The 17871-nt window shown below is 35.7% G+C and overlaps 1 protein-coding gene across 4 annotated transcripts in view; it reads right to left on the bottom strand.

The window, feature by feature from the left end:
• The window catches only part of GREB1 (growth regulating estrogen receptor binding 1), a 95079-nt gene that overhangs the window by 38658 nt on the left and 38550 nt on the right, over window positions 1–17871 (bottom strand). For all 4 annotated transcript variants that reach the window (XR_014691883.1, XM_084515699.1, XM_084515701.1 and 1 more), the window contains exons 3-11: window positions 13969–14088; window positions 13041–13217; window positions 6551–6733; window positions 6107–6250; window positions 4678–4803; window positions 2563–2685; window positions 1641–1778; window positions 1196–1381; window positions 404–754 (exon numbers count right to left, since the gene is read on the bottom strand). Coding sequence is in view for 3 of the 4 variants with exons in the window: in XM_084515699.1 (XP_084371825.1) it covers window positions 404–754; window positions 1196–1381; window positions 1641–1778; window positions 2563–2685; window positions 4678–4803; window positions 6107–6250; window positions 6551–6733; window positions 13041–13217; window positions 13969–14088 (1548 nt within the window). In the remaining variant the exon portion in view is untranslated. The remainder of the gene's footprint in view (window positions 1–403; window positions 755–1195; window positions 1382–1640; window positions 1779–2562; window positions 2686–4677; window positions 4804–6106; window positions 6251–6550; window positions 6734–13040; window positions 13218–13968; window positions 14089–17871) is intronic.

Genomic DNA, 17871 nt, shown 5'->3' with positions numbered 1-17871 from the left:
TTAATGAATCTTTGTATGGCTATTCAAGTAATTTATCAGCATAGCCCTCAACAGGTTGTTGAAGGCAATAAAGTTGAAAGACTGTATTTTAGAAGCTAAGAAAGTGTTCAGGCCTCCACTCACAGTAGTATCCCAGTCACACAGAGCAGGAGAGCTTGACACAGTGTGTGTGCTGGTAACTTGCCATAATTTGTAGTAATGCCGTCTCAGATGCCTTGGTAAGAACACAGATAATTCATAGAGAATGTGATCACTATGGAAGAAACCCAATTGTGCTTCTTGATCTTGGGTTCAAACCCATTACTCTGGATTCAGTGCTCTGGTTTGCTGGGGCAGCTTACAGAAACTCCTCACCGCATTGAATGATTCAGTTTTGCCTGGAGATACACCCTTGGGATCTCACCTGTTATCACAATGCAGGAATCAATGGCTCGATTTCTACTAGCACATATGATCACCACGTAGTTTGTCTTTATTAATTTTCCTTCAATGAGCAGCTTAAACATTTCTGAAAGCCCTTCAGCCAGAGAGTAGCTGCACTCAATGATGTGGACGCTGTCATTACAGGAGCTAGCTGCCAGACCTGCCAGCCAGGGAAGCTGGGCTGAGGTCACTGGTGCAATCTGGCTGGGCACTTGAGGAAAGGTCTGTGGAATTGCCTGTTGGTACTGCCGGATTTCAGATAGGTGAGATTCCCGCCACGAACGCATGAATATTTGTTCCAAATCTTCAATCAGAGGGACCTGGTCTGAGGCTAAAAAAAATTAAGAGGAAAGTGTTCATATTACAAAACAAATGAACAAAGCTGTAGAGTTAAAAACATTTGTTTTTCAAAATAAGTATTTTTTTTAGAGATGGTCATGTTTCAGGTTTATGCAAGCATGCCTACTGACATTGGAAGATGCAAACCATTTCTTTCATTTTGGAGTGTTGTTGTGAGGCTCAAGTAAAACTGCCTTAATTGGAACCTGACTATTAGAAATATTTAAGTGGTTAAGTACTGCCTGAGTCAGCATAATACTACTTCTAAACCATGGACTGTATGCAAGAACAATTAATTACAGTTGGTTTACTTTTTATTTTTAATTGCTGAAGTCCCAAATTATAGGAAAAGATGAACTTTTTGTGGTTATATTTCAATCTGTGTCTGGTCTTCAAGAACAACAAATTATTTAGCTTTAGAAAAGAATCTTACCTAGCTGAACAAGGTAGTAGACAGTCAGCAAGAGCTGCATTTCCTCTGAAATAGGCTGTATTGTGGATGCACCATATTGTTCATATGCTCTAGATAGAGACTGTGAATTTCTGTAACAGGTGTACAGCAAAGGACTCACTATCACATCATTAATGTTCCCGCAAAGATATGGGAAGTTTCCATGACCTGTGAAATGAACAATATTTGTACATATCACATTAATTTCATATTTTTGTGTGTGAATTAAACAATTCCAATAGTCGATATTTAACAAGTGAGAGATTAAGCAGTATTTGGCAGTAGGATTTATCTTTGCATCTCTTAAAAAAAAAAAAAAATACATAATGTCTTGTTGAGTGCTTGTTTTTTGCTTGTTTTTTTTTTTGTTTGTTTGTTTGTTTGGTTTTTGTTTGTTTTTGTATTTTGTTTGTTTGTTTGTTTTTACCTTTAAAAATAACTGGCTTTGCTTTACAGATTTTCAGCAAGTTGTCAGGAACTGAGACCGGTTCTCCTGAGCCCACCATCGGAGATGAGGCTGACCCCACCAAAGCAGAATGTGGTAGAGATGATAGGTTTCCTCCATCTAAGATTGTATACATAATATTACTGGAGAAAAGTTTAATAATGATTTCCTCAAATAAAAGTTATTCAGCATCATCTTAAATCCACATTTAGTATCAGTGTTACATAATTTCGTGGTTATATCACACATTTCATGAACTGTTACTACAACCCATGCTCACTTTCTTGGAAAATGTATTGTTGTGGCCTTAAACATTGTACATGCATCCAAAGATTTTTAAATAGAAGTTTATTTATAAACCTTTTCAGCTAACAAATGCATGATATACATGATACCAATACAACATAATGATTCATGGATTCATGATATATCTAGTTTTGTAGATTCTAAATATGATTTCTTGCTATACAGGGGAAAAAGAAAAAAAAAAATTCTGGGTTAAGCTGTTTTGTTTCACTGCATGTCATTTTAGTTTGTATTTAGGCTATAAAATCCAAGTAAGTGCCAAGAAGACTGTGACAGATAAGTGAAACAATGGATGATATACTGACCTAACTTATGACACTAACTTTAATTTCCCAAAGGCGTTTAGGTGTCTAAAGATAGATACAGGCATTTGTTGCAATTTATTAATAATGGCTCAATGATTGGATCCTAATGAGTTAAGCCTAGACACCTCAAATACATACAAATGAAGCACATAAATAATTCTGGCAATGTAGGTATTAAACAGGTTTCAAAACTGTACTGAGAATCTGTATGTATCTTTAAAATACTGCTTCTTTTCCCCCATTATTTTCTGAATAATGAAATTAACATCATCATTACCTTGGATATAGCTTACCATTTTTAATTCTGTTTGGAACTTGTGGGTTGAGCTGCAAGTTCCAAGTTTCAGTAGATGATGGAGATTCTGGTGACCAACCTTTATGGCGCTTTTTTGGAGGCCCTGAATTTGTTAACGTGCCTGAATAACAGGAACATTTCAGAAAGTATTAGAACTGAATATTCATTTGTGTGCATGATAATTCAATATGTGTCAATGGACTGTATTAAGTACTGTGGTAAACAGGTCAACTCCATGAACATCATCATTTTTTATGGCTTTTGTTTTCCTTTTCTATCTTCTGCTTAAAGACATGGAAAATTTTTGGTTCAGAGATCTCTTAATCATCTTGGAGACTTAATCTATTTTATATCAACATTTACTCTGTACTAAGAGTAATGTACTAATGAGTAATGAGGTGTACTAAGAATACTTATTTGTATTAATACTTTGAAGTCAACTCTATGGGCATTTTGCTCCTTTTACTTCTAAGTACATGATACTGCATTTCATGTAACATTTAATAACATTTTCAATGGTTTCAGCATTGTATTAACAAAGATCAGAGTTCTTTTTAACAATTTTTCTGTTGTCAGGATTTTTATACTTGCTAGTGGTTATTGTTTTTGATTTTGACATCCTATACTAACTCCAAGTAAAAGACTTCTGTACTTTCTTCCTATCCAATTTTAGCTCCAACACCTCTGTCTGTAAAACCATAACCAACTTTCTCACAGTTTTCCTGGGAGCCCATGACCAGTACATTTTTGAAACTTTTTTCATTACTTTATTCAGTCTTCTTGGGCACTCCTCCAAACTCCTAGAATGATGAGTTTCCACTAATATCAAGTATTTCTAATTATTGAGGGTTGATAGTCCTTCAGGAATTGCTTGAAGGACTGAGTTATTTCTATTTATACATGTGAATATGTAAAACCCTTAACTACTTCATACTTGCAGGTCAATATCTGCTGGCCAAATGATTAGTCCCATATAAAAATCAAAATGGAGTGAGAACCTGGTATTACATATACATGTATATATATAAATATATATATTTATATTTATATTTATATATATATATATATAAAATGTTGTTGGTGGGGTTTTTTTGTTTGTTTGTTAACAATCCTTTTGCAAAGGATATTAAAGTCAAAAGTAAAGCAGAAATCTTCAGATTTAGAATAAGGTTGTTCATTTGCAGAACAGCGTGTGTGCACGTTAAGGATCACTTTCTCCTTTAAACTACTACCATGTGAGGGCAGTATTTAGCCATTTGTTCTGATCATTCATTCATTTAGCTTCCTGGCATGAGGTTGTGCCAAAAGCGTAACTTCAAGATATTTAGTGTAATACAAAGTACTTTTGAAAATGCCTTACTCCTTACTACAGGACTCTCTAATATGTTAACATGTGAAGATAATCCACCTGAAATTAATTGGCAAGATCAGTTTACTGAGAACATGTTTCTGCATGCAAGAAAGAGATCAAGAACCTGAATGGGCAGAGAGAAAGAATTTGGCTGAGATACTAGCAGGGCAACTTGGGAAGATTTATTCTAAAACAGAGATATAACATGTTTCTAAGAACAGTCAAGACTAAAAAGAACTTTCTTGCTCAAACAAGTCAGTGACGTAACATACCGTTTGTGACAGAAAACAACACAAATCATGATAATAGTGATTCAATGAGGAAAAATTATTTAATTTGGAGCCAGTTGTCAAAGTAGCAAGTACATCCCAAGGTGGACTGGAACACAGAAATTACTTATGTGTGGTTACTTATAAATCTTTCTTAATTCCATGCACAAAACCTGTTAGGTGAGATTCGTGTAAACAAATGCATTATTTAAGAATCTAGAGTAATAGTCCAGTCTATACTTCTCTAAAATGATACCCATTTGTAAGTGCAATGAAAAACTTCCAATTAAGAATCTGAACTTTAATAAAGCTACAGCTAAAATCATATCATTTTTTTTCCTGAAAATTAACATATTAAAAAAAATGGAATTGTCACAAAAGACTTGGAAGGGAAGAGTAATTTCTATTCATAGAGAAAATTGTAATCATGGTATCTATTACACACATGGAATATAGACGTTGGGGTTATTAAACAACAAATCCATACAAATACCTAGCACCGATGGTCTTGTCAAAGCAGATAGGTTATTTTTCACCAACTGTTGTTTAGGAGATTCCTTGCCATTATACACTGCGGAGCTGAATGCTGCTGTTGAAGGAATATGATCTATACCTGCAGCTGGCAATAAAATAAATGTTATATACAATAAATATTTCTAGGTCATGATCCCCAGTTAATATAATTAAATGACCATTGACTTTAACAGAGTCATCAGGATCTGCTCAGTGAATACAATGCTGAATAATGTAAAGCCACTTCTGATCTCTTACCAGATTATTGCTGTCTGACTCCTAAGTGCCTGGGTAAAATCCCAGTCTGCAATTAAATACATAATTTCCCATCCTTTAGATTCTTTGCAGGTTCACCCTAGCTCTTCCATGAAGTTTACTTAAGAATCAGCAAAGAGAGTAAAAGAGTCCAAGCTTTGTTGTTTAAAATTTACTAAAAATGCCCTCAGCTTCAACTCAAAGTTGACATCCTTCTTCCAAACATCATTTTAATTGTGCTGCCTTAAAAAAAAGAGAGATTTTTGCAAGCCAAATATGCTTGTCATTAATGTAGTTTTTAAATATGTAACTTCTGGCAAACAAATGCCAATACTGCTATTATAAAGAGATTAATGATTTGTTCTGGAGGGGTACTGGCATTCCAGATCACAACTATTTAACTGGCTTCTGTCTCTCAGACAGAATATAACCACCAACAGCTGTGTCTCCGTTCTCATATGTGGATCTCTGTAACTGTCACAAGAGACTATTCATTATGAAGAAGCTCGGAGAGATCACTTAAGCCTCTACCATCCATCACCTTTTATTTATGTAAGGCTAATGGAAAAGTAAATGTTTCAGAAAGCATTGTTAATACAAAGAAGTTACAGATATTAATCATTACTTTATCTTTTAATATTAAAGCTGCTTTTCTTCACAGAAGAAAAGGCTCAGAAGCTTTTAAGCCAATATCCATACAATCTCAGCAATAAAGGGAATTCTAATTATAACATAAAATAGACTGGAGCAAGAAAACACCTATTGCAAGAAATACCTAATCTTTGCCACTTAAAAAAAAAAAAAAAAAAAAAAAAAGGCTCTTAAAAATGTGGTTTGCTTTAGTTATGAACAAGCTTCAGAACACCTGGCTATTTTGTTATTTGCTAAACATTTATACTTAAACGTAAGGGGAAAATATGGACAGCAAGAAGCCTTGACAGCATGATTCTTTTTTTAAAAAAAAATTGAATGATACCTTTATACATATTCAATTTTCTTTATTTTATGTGGTAGTGTGCTTATTTCTTTGTCTCTCTGTTCATATAAATAAAGACAGATATGCACACACAGAATAGTAAAACTACGTAGCCCAGTAAAATAATAAAAATTAGTAAAACTACAGTTACCCAGAGAGTTTTCCTTCTAAGCGTTACCTGTTTGTTGCATCCCAGCTGTAGTATTTGGATTTGCTGCTGGGAGAGGCTCACTTGACATACTTCCAGAGAGGCCCGAACTTTCTGGCAGCTGGAACAATGTGCTCGAACAGGTGCTGGAAGAAGACTGTCGGCCTCTGAACTCTGAAGAAAGAAGGAACTTGTTATCCACTGACAACAGCGACAGTCGCTTTTCTCTGTCTATCTGATTTGATAATTTCACACATGAATTACTCAAAGGCTACAGCACTTAAACGGGAGGAACTGATGGCATCACACATGCCATCCTTGTACTAGGGTACTCAATTGCTTTTTACAGCTGCACTTTAAGGAGCCTTTCTTTCAACTGATCCATCTTAGGTTTTACACAGACGCCAGCCCCTGTGATATCTAAGCTTGGATGATGAAAACCAGAGCCCAAGTAAGACAGCTTCATTATCTTACCTGCTCCTTTCCAGCAGATTACAGATCCTTTGGTCAGAGCTCCCTGTGCATTCCTGACCAGATAATACTTTAAGTGTTTCTGTTTCTTGGGCTGAGTGGTCAGTTTAAGATTAATATGATTTGAGAATTCTGTAAAGTAGCAGAAACCTTTCTTGCCACAGCCAACACAATTGCCAGAGAAGCCTGATAAAATAAATAATACATACAATCCAATGAGACAGGTTTGTCACTATTAGTAACATCAAAACATGACTATTCTCTGGAGAAAAAGAGTATTCTTTTTAATAGATTGAGCTTTTTATTAATATTATCCTCCAGAAAAAAAAAAAAAAAAGAAAAAGAAAAAGAAAAAAAAAGATATACCAAGGTCTCTGTGTTGCATTTCAGCTTCCAAATTGGAAATTGCAAAAACAGGGCTCCATAAATAAAATAAATAAATAAATAAATAAATAAATAAATAAATAAATAAAAGAGAGAGAGGGGGAAAAAATAAAATAAACTATATCTCCATTTCCTCCCACCTGAAAAGAAAATCACAATTCCTACATGTAAAGCACTGCATTTCACTTATATTTTAACTTTCTTTGATAGTAAGCATGCAATTAAGTCTCAAGAAATTAAGTATATTTAATCTATTATATTTGATTAGGTATAAGTATATTTAAGTACCAAGTTTCTACTACAGATGCTTGTTTAGAGAGGAAAAATACTAATGCCTTCTAGGGCTATTGATTTAAAGTAGCTATCTCAAATTATATGGCTGGACTGTGTCAGCACTTCATAACAGTTTAAGCTACCTGTGATTATGAACAACAAAAAAAAAAAAGTCTGTAACTTTACAGAACATGACAGAGACACAGTCCTTGCACGTAAAGGAGCTTATTGTACTCAGGCTTAATGGGGCACTTCCAGGGATACTGCCATTTCCTCTCATTCTGAGGTACAAAGTTTGAGCCTCAAAGAGGAATTCATGATGGTGATGGCATTATCACCATAAATAAAGAACATTCCTTGAACAGATGATTAAGACCATCTCCCTTTTCTTCTTACCGAACTTTAGTTTTCCATTTTCTAAAGTATTGCCATAAGAAATAAGTACTGCATAAAACCAATGAAACTATCTGAAAATATTTACAACTTCCAAAGAAATCCTGTAGTGTGCAATTAGAAGATAATGCTCCCCATGAACATTTATCTCTATTCTCCACATACGCCCTGAAGCATGAAGGTTTCTTTTATTTTAATCACATCTAATGGACATCTCGATATGTTATCAAAGGAAATTGAAATTGAAAGGGTGAGTTCAGTGAATCGAAAGATAGAAAAAATAAAATAAAGGAAATCAATTTAACATAAACGATGGAGAATACCATTGGAAGTAAACAATGTAACTGCAGTACAAGCTAAATAATATGGTAGATAAAATTAAGAGCCATTTATGAGAATGATAATTTCCACTACATTTCAGGCAAATTATGTTTTCAAATTAATGGTCAGTATTTATTTTTCTTCTTAAGAAAAGTGAACTAAAATGCAAGCATAGTGCTTTGTAAACACCTGTTGCTTGCTCTATAACCAGAGTACTTTCATTAGTTTTCAAAGGGCTCAGAAGAATTCATTAAAAATCTAAGTTAATGTGGCAATTGGTCTGGTATCTATGGGAACAAGTGGATAATAACTACTGAAAGCTGCCTATTATATCACTGATGCTACTAGGTAGGATCATAAAATCAGGACAAGTCATGACTCTGCAGAATCCTCTGTGTTGTATCAGTCAACACAAAAGCATCTGTCTAACATCACAGAACCTTCAGTTGCTTCAATAAAAGCAACAACAAAAGGAAACAAAACTAGAATGGATGTGGTAAAAGCTGTAGAGTTTGTATGTATTTTATGCAGATTAAGAAACTACTGAAAATGCTTCTGCTGGAAAATGAAAGCTTCCTGTAGATCTTCGAGGCATACTGAGCATTGTTTATTTGTTTGTTTGTTTTCCATTTAAACCAAACTAACATCTTTCTCATCAAACCTCCCCAGCTCCTCTGAGATGAACTAAGTCCTTTCTGGTAAGCTCCTGCCAACACTGTTTTTCATCCCATTCATTCTGACTGATACTTTCTCTGATGACAGTCATTGCCTTACTAACACAGCTCAGCCTTGGCATCACAGATATAGCATGACTTTATAATTTCAATGCAATACAATAATGTCCAGTCATTACTCTTTTCAGGACTAACTTTCTGACTGAAGCATCTACTGCCAACCTTGCTTACAGCACTTACGTAGCAGATTGAGTAACACAGCATTTGTCATGAGAGACTCCCCCATTCTGTGCGCGCCCTGTTCACATGCCATAACCAGAGGTAGCAGCTGATGGAGAGGACAGCTTGTTTCATAAACAGGCTGCATTAAATATTCTTCCATACATTATAGAAAGGACAAAGGTCAGGGGAGTCAGGGCAGCCATAAGGTAACTCAATATATCTATGTCATGCAATTGATTTCACAAGAGAATTAGAAATCGATGCCTGGAGTTTAGGGGCTAAGCCTTTCACCTTTAGGTCACCAGTTCAAATTCAGCTCAGTTCAGTAGTGACTTAAGTCCGTTACCCTCTGAAGATTGTTTAATCAGAAGGTATTTGCTTGTGTCTGATATTTTATCATATGTATTTGCTTGAATGTGCCCACATCACATTGATCAATTAGTCATAATTTAAAAACCACTTCCACAGCAGGGACACCATGATCAGTAGAGGCCTTGGACTAGAAGGGTATGAAGCCTGCCCTACCTCATCACTTGGCAATGGTTCCTTTGGATTAACAGTGAGCTTGTGCTAAGGATAAACAGATGAATTCAAGGTGGAAGGATATCCATCTAATTTTTCATAATCTAATCTTTCACATCCTGGTCCAACTGAAAATTTTCTTCCTGTTTCTCTTCTAAATGAATCATGGGGTTGTAATTAATGTTAACATTTATGTAATGTTAATGTTTTTGTGAAAAGTTGGCAACTTGCTTAACACAAAAAATTGTTTTTTCAACTGTTCAACAAAAATATTTCTTCACCTCTAAACACAAGCAAAAAGCACAAAAACATTGACAATGCTCCACATTTTTCCCTCCCATTGAGTGCCACTAAATTTGAAGACTGAAGTACTACGTTTTAAAAATAAATGAAATGAACATGGTCAAGCTAGAAAGCTCCATGGTACAGAAACTCATTACTATTACAAAAGCTGAATAGAACATTGTATATTTTAATAGAAGTGCCACAGTATTTCATACTGAAATGTTTTCATCTTACACACAGCTTAAAATGCAAGCAAACTAATCTCTTCCTCTGTCATTCTGACCTCAGGGACCCACTCTAAAAAAAAAGATTTCTTATTCCCTGCTAGGAAAGTGGGCAGCTGTTTGGTCTTTTCGGAAGGAAAATGGTGGGTGAATAGCTGCTTTGTTCATCATGAGAGACTCTCCTTATGAGTGAGAACTGGAAGGGGGTGGGGGGTAACAAAAGAGAGAAACCTTTGGGAGTGGTACATATTTGCTGCACTGGCTTCTTTTATTAGAAAACAATAAATATTGCACTATCACAGAAGTTCTTCCTCCATCTACACATTCCTTCAGGCTACAAAAGAACAAGAAACAGCTTCCTAAAGGCAAAACTTTAATTTGCTTTGCAGAGTAGTGAAACTTGGTGTGTAATTTGATTAATAGAAACATGCACAGTACGTTCTCAGTCTTCTCAAATGTAGACAACTTTTTACTTAAGAAGAATATAGCCCTTTCCAGAAAACTTTTTTTATTATTATTTTTTCCCCTGTGGAATAGTATATCAACTGTAAAACCAAAGAAACAAAACAACCTCAGTCTCCAACAAAAATGACTTTCAAATCATAAGCACAAATGCCTTGATTGGTGGGACAACTTACTAGCATAATCAATAAATTGACTCATGCCCCACAGTCATATTAACAGCCCCTAATGGGAACAAGACCATAAGTCAAAAGCTGGTCAGGAAACTACTGATACATTTTGTTTTCTTTCGGAATTTTTGTACGTTCCACAGGCATCTTCACAAATGTATGCAGGTGGACCATGAGAAATCAGGAAAATATCAGTTATTTCATTTGTGCCTTTCCCTACAAATACATTCTTTTGGGGAAGAAAAAAGTGAACTACAACAACATACAACAACAAAGCCTACAATACTGAGTAATAACTGCCTTACAGAAACACAGTATATTAAGAGAAAAAATTACGAAAGAATGTGGTTCAAGGGTTACAAGCGATATGCCAGAATCACCAATAAGCCTTAGCAAAAGAACAGGACATAGTTGGACATACTCTGACTCACAATGACATCTCATTTCAATTCTAAACAAATTAATTTAAATTTCCCTATAAATTCAGACATGCTTCAGGGACCACTTTCTGGAAGGCCAAGATATTTGAAGGCAGAATGGCCTAAAGTCAGAATACAAAAGTAAGCCTTCTATCCTATCTTTTCAAACAAAGATAATAAAAGATAATAAAAAGAGGTTCCACTCTTCATAGTAGGAGTCTATGAAAAGTTTTCATCTTAAAACTAGCACAATAAAGAGGTGTTATCCTAATAGGCAGAGAGTTTAAAACAGTTGTCTTTTAGCTTACTACATGTCTGTAACTGAGACTCTTGATGTCTGCTTCTAATTTTACTTCCCCTGATTTGACTTGCATCAGAGTATGAAAATCAGAATCAAACAATAATTTCTACCAGATCTACTGGAGCAATGTGGTAGTACAATCGATTGTAGCAACAGTATGCTATACTCATGTCAATGAGATACATCATGTTTTTTCATCGTATTATAGAGACTGAAAACATTTTTTTTTTCCAACTTACAGGTCTTTGGATCTTAAAGCTTACAGGTTCTTACAGATTTAAGCTTGTTATAGTATACAGAAAAGTTATTACTAAAATGCTTTGCAAAAGATCATGATTCACTGGTGTCTAAATGTAAATCAGCCAAAAATAATCATATAAATGGTTTCAGAAAACTAAAACTAAATAAGCAAGCTGAGGATACAAGTAATATAAAAACCTCTCAGTTATGTTCCTGTTGCCTTTTTCTGTTCTTGTTTAGCATGCAATTAACAGATACACTACTTCCTCCCTGCTAACAGCCTAAGGAGCTTAAGCTGTTAATAGTGCTAGCACTGAATGACTTGAGTGGTACAACATTCCTGTCTTTATCTTTAAAATGACAACACATGGGTGATTTATAATCCTCTTAATTCTTTTACAATCACTGTTCAAATGTACTGTGACCAACACAACTCTGCAAGATCACATGAGGAAAGAAATCACTGTACATAGAATTACATTATCCACCTTCACACTGTGCTGTCATCCCAAATGCCTTGAAGAGTGGCTCAAACTGAGAAAACAATTGAGTTCACATCATATCCTTCAGTGTTTGTGAGAGAAAATGGTTAAAGGAAACAAGGACAAATGGTTCCTTTTTGCTATTTAAAGCTCAGACTGGTACACAGATAAATGATGAGGCATTTTTGGTTAACTAAGAAAAATAATACTTAAAAAAACAAGAATGCCTGATGAAGAAAAGAGTTCTCCCTCAGGTTATATACTATTTGTCCCAACGTAAAAACTATTCCATTTTAATTACATCAGTATTTAGTTCACTTATTCACATGACTGTGGATCACTCCAATTGTGTTGATTTGCATGAGGTTAATAGCAATCAGAAGGGCTATAGCAAAAATAGGTAGAAGGACCTAGTTTATGTTAGAAGTTAGACAAATGGATGAAAGGCAAGAAACTAGTAAGTATCTTACTTTTTTTTTTTTTTATTTTCTCAAAATACTGTGTATTGTAACATCGAATTCAAAACCGCAGTATTACTTGATTATACATAAAGGAAATTTTTCAACTTGTAACCATTCATTTTTATGTTTATTGTGATAATAACTAAAAGTCATGGGTTAGGACCCAGAAGAAATTCTATTATTTATATGCAATGGAGAATATGACCCCTACCCTAAAATGATGAATGGAAATCATCTTAATTTTTTATAGTACAAACTATTGTCAAACTGTTCACATGTATACAGTAGCCAAAAAGGTTTACTTTGACAGACCTACAGCCTGCCCAAGTATGTTAGTATTTGGAAAGCTAAAATCAACTAGTCCAGTGACCAGATGTGTAGTTTCAGCAACTAGGACATAAACTGCCTAGACTATGACTTAATTCTTGGACTAACAGATAGAAGGTGATGAAGCATTTCTAATGAACTGGCTTCCTCTGTATCTTTCTAAATAGAGCAAGCATAGCCAGCTCTGAGTTGTTATCTTGTTGAGCATCACCACCGAGAATTACTATACAAATGGAACAGAAATAAGACCTGCTGAACTCACTCTACAAAAAAAGACTACCAATTAATTGTAGACCACAGAAACATCCACTTACTCCAACCACAGACACTTACCCAACAGGGCATTGCGCCCATTGTCATCTGGCAGGAATCTTTTATCCACAGCACACACTAAAAGGTGATCAGGTAAATTTGGTGACTTTGCACCAACAAGTAAAAACCCTGATGGTACCTCGATATGTTCATTGGAAATTGAAACCAGTCTCAAATCTTTACCGGCCTGGCAGAAACCTAGAAAAAAAATAAAAAACAATTCAGTGTATTTTAAATTGACAAGATTATTATTTTTTATTTAATACACACAATTTTCTTTGTTAAAGAGCTTCTGACATCATTTTAATTTTTTAATGAAAAGCAGAGTTCTATCCTCTGAGGTGAAGGGCAAACTAAAAGACAGTTTTCTTCTCTGCCTTTTTGGTCAGCCATAAACAAATACTATGAGTACAATTAAAAAAAAAAAAAAAAAGACAAATCTGAAAATCAACATTTTCATTATGATGTTGCACATCATATTTATGGGACTACTTACTAATGTCATCATAACTTTGGTCATCCATTCAAAAATGCAGATAATAGTTCTTTATATCTAGAGAAATTCAATAGCTTTCAGGAAAAAAAAAATTACAGCAACATTGAACAAGGTACATTCTAAGTAGTAAAAAGTGATGATAAAGCTTAAAAATTGCCACACTCATTTTAGCAAATGTCATGCCAGCAAACCGAACCTTGCCTAACAGAGCAGAAATTCTATCCTTGTGCCAAGTATTTTAACACAAATGCTTATCTGACACACTTACAAAAGTGTAAAAGCAATCAAGAATAATATAGATTTGTCTAGCAGATAATGAATACTAACATTTTTTTGATTTCTACACCATATAAATTATCTCATTATAATGAGTTACAGGGGAAAGAGTCCCAGTCCTATCCTTTTCAATATGGCAAAAATGCCCAGATAGTGTGTGTTTAGTGTATTTCTTACCATCAGTAGTGCAACATCCTTCTGGAGGAGGCTTCATCTGGTAAGAAACAGGACTACTTGATTCTGAGCCTTCTTCCTCCTCCTCTTCTTCCTCTTCCTCATTATCTGCTCTGCTGCCTGCTACAAATTATAATAGCATATATGACTTAGAAAACAGAAAATGCTGGCAACAAACCAATGAATGAACAAGGTGACCCAGTTACAGAAAAGTGTTAGAGAAAATTGGATTCTCTCCTTTTGACAATGACTTCACCGTTGCCAACTCTTAAGATATTTGTTGTTTTCTTTAAGCTCCAACTTGCAGTCTTATTCTTATGCTTACAATAGAAAAACTTTAATAAAAAATAATTTAAAAAAAAGATAGAAAGAAAAAAAGAAAAAAAGAAAAAAGGCTTTTAGCCCTTGTAAAAAATAAATAAATAAATAACACAACACCAGTGCAGCTAAGTAAAAATAAAACTAGGGACAAAAATAAATAAATAAATAAATAAACAAGGGACAACATGAAGGTGGCTTTTATTTATTTATTTATTTATATTAACTTCTTCATTTTTAAGCTAACCTCATGATTCTTGGAGTTCTAATTCCTGGTGCTTGAACTCTTGTTGATCAAAACACTGTAACTGTATCCTTTGTTTATAACATTAATAGCCAATATAAACCCAAATTCATTACTTCTTAGCACTTTTGAACATCCTGGCAACAGTCCAAGTACAGATTTTATTAACGAGGTACTGACCATGTCCTTGATGACTGTGTCCTTGATGAAGAAACAGTTCCTGCCTAAAAGTAGGTTCACCACAGATGATATCAAGATAATACCTAATTCTCAGGCAGTCTGTCTCCTGCCAGAATCCAGAGCTCTGAGTAAAGCACTGTCGCCCCTTGTACAACGTCAAGGAAAGGCAGATGTCTAGGAAGACTATACACAGAGGTCTGTGCATGGACTGCACTATTCTAGGTGTTCCATACTGAATGCTAAAGAAAAGAATGAATCATTTGGGATTCTTTTTAAGGGGCATTTAGGTGTTTTCTATCCAGATTCTCTGCTGTGAACCACTTTTCTGGTGTCCTGGTTACATAAGTCAGCAATTTTACCTGATAGCTTTCTTGTTAAGAGAATTCACCTGCATAACCTTAATGTATTTTTCAGCCTTCCAGCTAGAGACTGCTTCTCTCCCTCTCTCTATCTGTGGGACAATCATTTTCCATGCATAATGCAACACCTCCAGCAAAACACACTGAACAATGACTCCATCCTCTCTTGTGACTAGGACACACTCATAGCAAATGGGGAAAAGGTGGCAAGCAGAGGAGTACAACTAAATCGTCAATGGGGAGAACATTTCTGTGGACAGGACTTCGGAAAATGTCAGACTGGATCCAGCCTTACGTAAGACAAAGGTAGGGAAAAAGTACTAGATAAATCCATTGGGGCTTACGTCTTGTCGTACAGCTTCGTGGCTTATATAGAGACCTGCCTGCAATACAAAGAGATTTCACTGGCAAAATTTGGCGGTGAAGGGCTGCTGATATTTTATTTGAGGATCAGACAGAAGCTGGATATGCTAGCTAGACTTTAGCAGGTAGAATAGCAATTAGGGTCCTAAAATCTTCTGCTGATGCAGTTTTTAGTCTTTAAACAGACCAACACCAAAGCTCGCTGTCATCCTCCAGAGTTCAATGCCAACTGGACACATTCTCTGTGCTTCAACTGACTTTTTGGATCAGGCACTCAGAATCCCACAGAATATTCAAGGATTTTTTTTCCTATGACACTCCTCAGAATGTTTTTTTTTTGTTGTTGTTTTTGTTTTCTTCTATAGAGAAAGGATTGTAGAACTGGCTAAACAAATACTACAGAATAAATCAGAATTAGAAAGGATGCTTTTAGAAAGTAAATCCGGGTTTGAAAGTTTGTCTTTAAAGGTTACTAAGACTTAAATCCCAATCTAGAAGAGGATTTGAAAGGTATGTTTACTTTTAAATATCTAAACATCAAGCTTGAGTGCTGGTGTGCACAGATAAGGACAGAATGTTAAACACTACTGTTTAAGGGCGGAGTCCAAAGATAAAAATGCTGAAAGTGGACAAAGAGAAAAGCAAAGCTCTCCATCTTTGCTATTTAAAACAGGGATAAGTAATGTGTTATGACTTAACCTTGACTAACATCTAGATGCTATGAAAAAGGGGTGAATCTGGCTCTCCTCTCTTTTCCTGCACTCCTGGCCATGAAGATCCTTCTTTCCTCTTTGTATCAGCACTGACACTGGAGCCCATGAGGAGCCATCCCAGCTTGCTAGCCCAGAAAGCTAACCAGTCAAACAAAAATGAACTTTTCATTTTATTTTTATTTTTTTACCAGGTTAATGTATTACGTATTTATGTATCAGTGCAAGATCCAAGAAATGCCAAAGCTGTTGGAAAGGCAGAAAATTGCTAGGAAAAATGGAGGAAGCAGGATGTGGGATTTCCCCCTTTGGCCACTGGTAAGCTGTTAGGTTTCCTCAGCCATAACAGGTAATTTCACTTAAAAAAAAAAATAAAAAATAGAAGTGGAAACCGAGGAAGAGGAGAGCTGCAGCACTTTCAAAAGACAACAATGAAAAGAATACAAGAGTATGTATGTACTATTAATATACAAGAATGAAGTGCTGTCACCTGTATTGAGCATCATTAAGATTTCTGCTGCTTGTTTTAAAAAAAGATCTACAGCTTCTGCTTCCCTGTTAAAACAATATCCCTCCAAGGACCTCTCTATTTTTATTTCTGCTCCATGTCTTCTTTTTTTAAACAATTCTTAAAGAACACAATCAAGCACTCAAAACCAGAGATAATATGATAGCAGAAGTAGAGTCACAACCATTGTTCTTCTGTTGTATGTTACAGAATGAAGCAGTCAGCTGATCTAACTTGTTATAACTCCATTAACCAACATTTTTTTGGTGAAGATTATGTCCATATTTTATTGAATTTAGATTTATTAATAGATACCATAAACACAACTGTTTTCTTTATTCTTCTTAGTTTCTTTAAAGAATTCTTCTCAGTTCTCATGAAAATTGATTAGATCTTTATGCTTATACAGTTGATGTACCTTAATTTAAAAAAAAAAAAAATAAAATCATATGGAAAATTTCTTCTGCCCAGGTAGAGATCAGTAACAAGTGGCTTTTCTCAGGGGTCAGTATTGGGACAGGCACTGTTTAACATCTCTCTTGGTAACATGGAGACTGGGATGGAGTGCACTCTTAGTAAGTTTGCCAGTGACACCAAGCTATGTGGTGTGGTCAACATGCTGGAGCGATGACATCCAGAGGGACCTGGACAGGCATGAGAGGGCCTGTGAGAACTTCATGAAGTTCAACATGGCCAAGTGCAAGGTCCTGCATATGGGTTGCGGCAATCTCAAGCACAAGTACAGGCTGGGTGGAGAATAGATTGAGGGCAGCCCTGAAGAGAAGAACCTGAGGGTGTTGGTTGATAAGAAGCTCAACATGAGCTAGCAGTGTGCACTTGCAGCCCAAAAAGCCAGCTGTATCCTGGGCTGCATCAAAAGAAGCATGGCCAGCAGGGCAAGGAGGTGATTCCCCCCCTCTCTCATGAGACCCCACCTGGAGCCCTGCATTCAGCTCTTGGGCTCCCAGCACAAGAAGGACATGGGCATATTAGAATGAGTCCAGAGGAGAGCCACAATCAGGGTGCTGGAGTACCTCTCCTATGAAGAGAGACTGAGGCAGCTGGGGTTGTTCAGCCTAGAGAAGAAAAGGTTCTGGGGAGACCTTACAGCAGCCTTCCAGTACCTAAAGTGTACCTGCAGGAAAGCTGGGGAGGGTCTCTATGTCAGGGGGGCATAGTGATCGGACAAGGGGTAATGGCTTTAAACTAAAAGAGGGTAGGTTT

Source organism: Aythya ferina (assembly GCF_964211825.1).
Source record: "Aythya ferina genome assembly, chromosome: 3".
Taxonomy (NCBI): domain Eukaryota; kingdom Metazoa; phylum Chordata; class Aves; order Anseriformes; family Anatidae; genus Aythya; species Aythya ferina.
The sequence above is the reverse complement of the archived record's forward strand: the minus strand, read 5'-3'. Positions and strand labels throughout refer to the sequence as shown.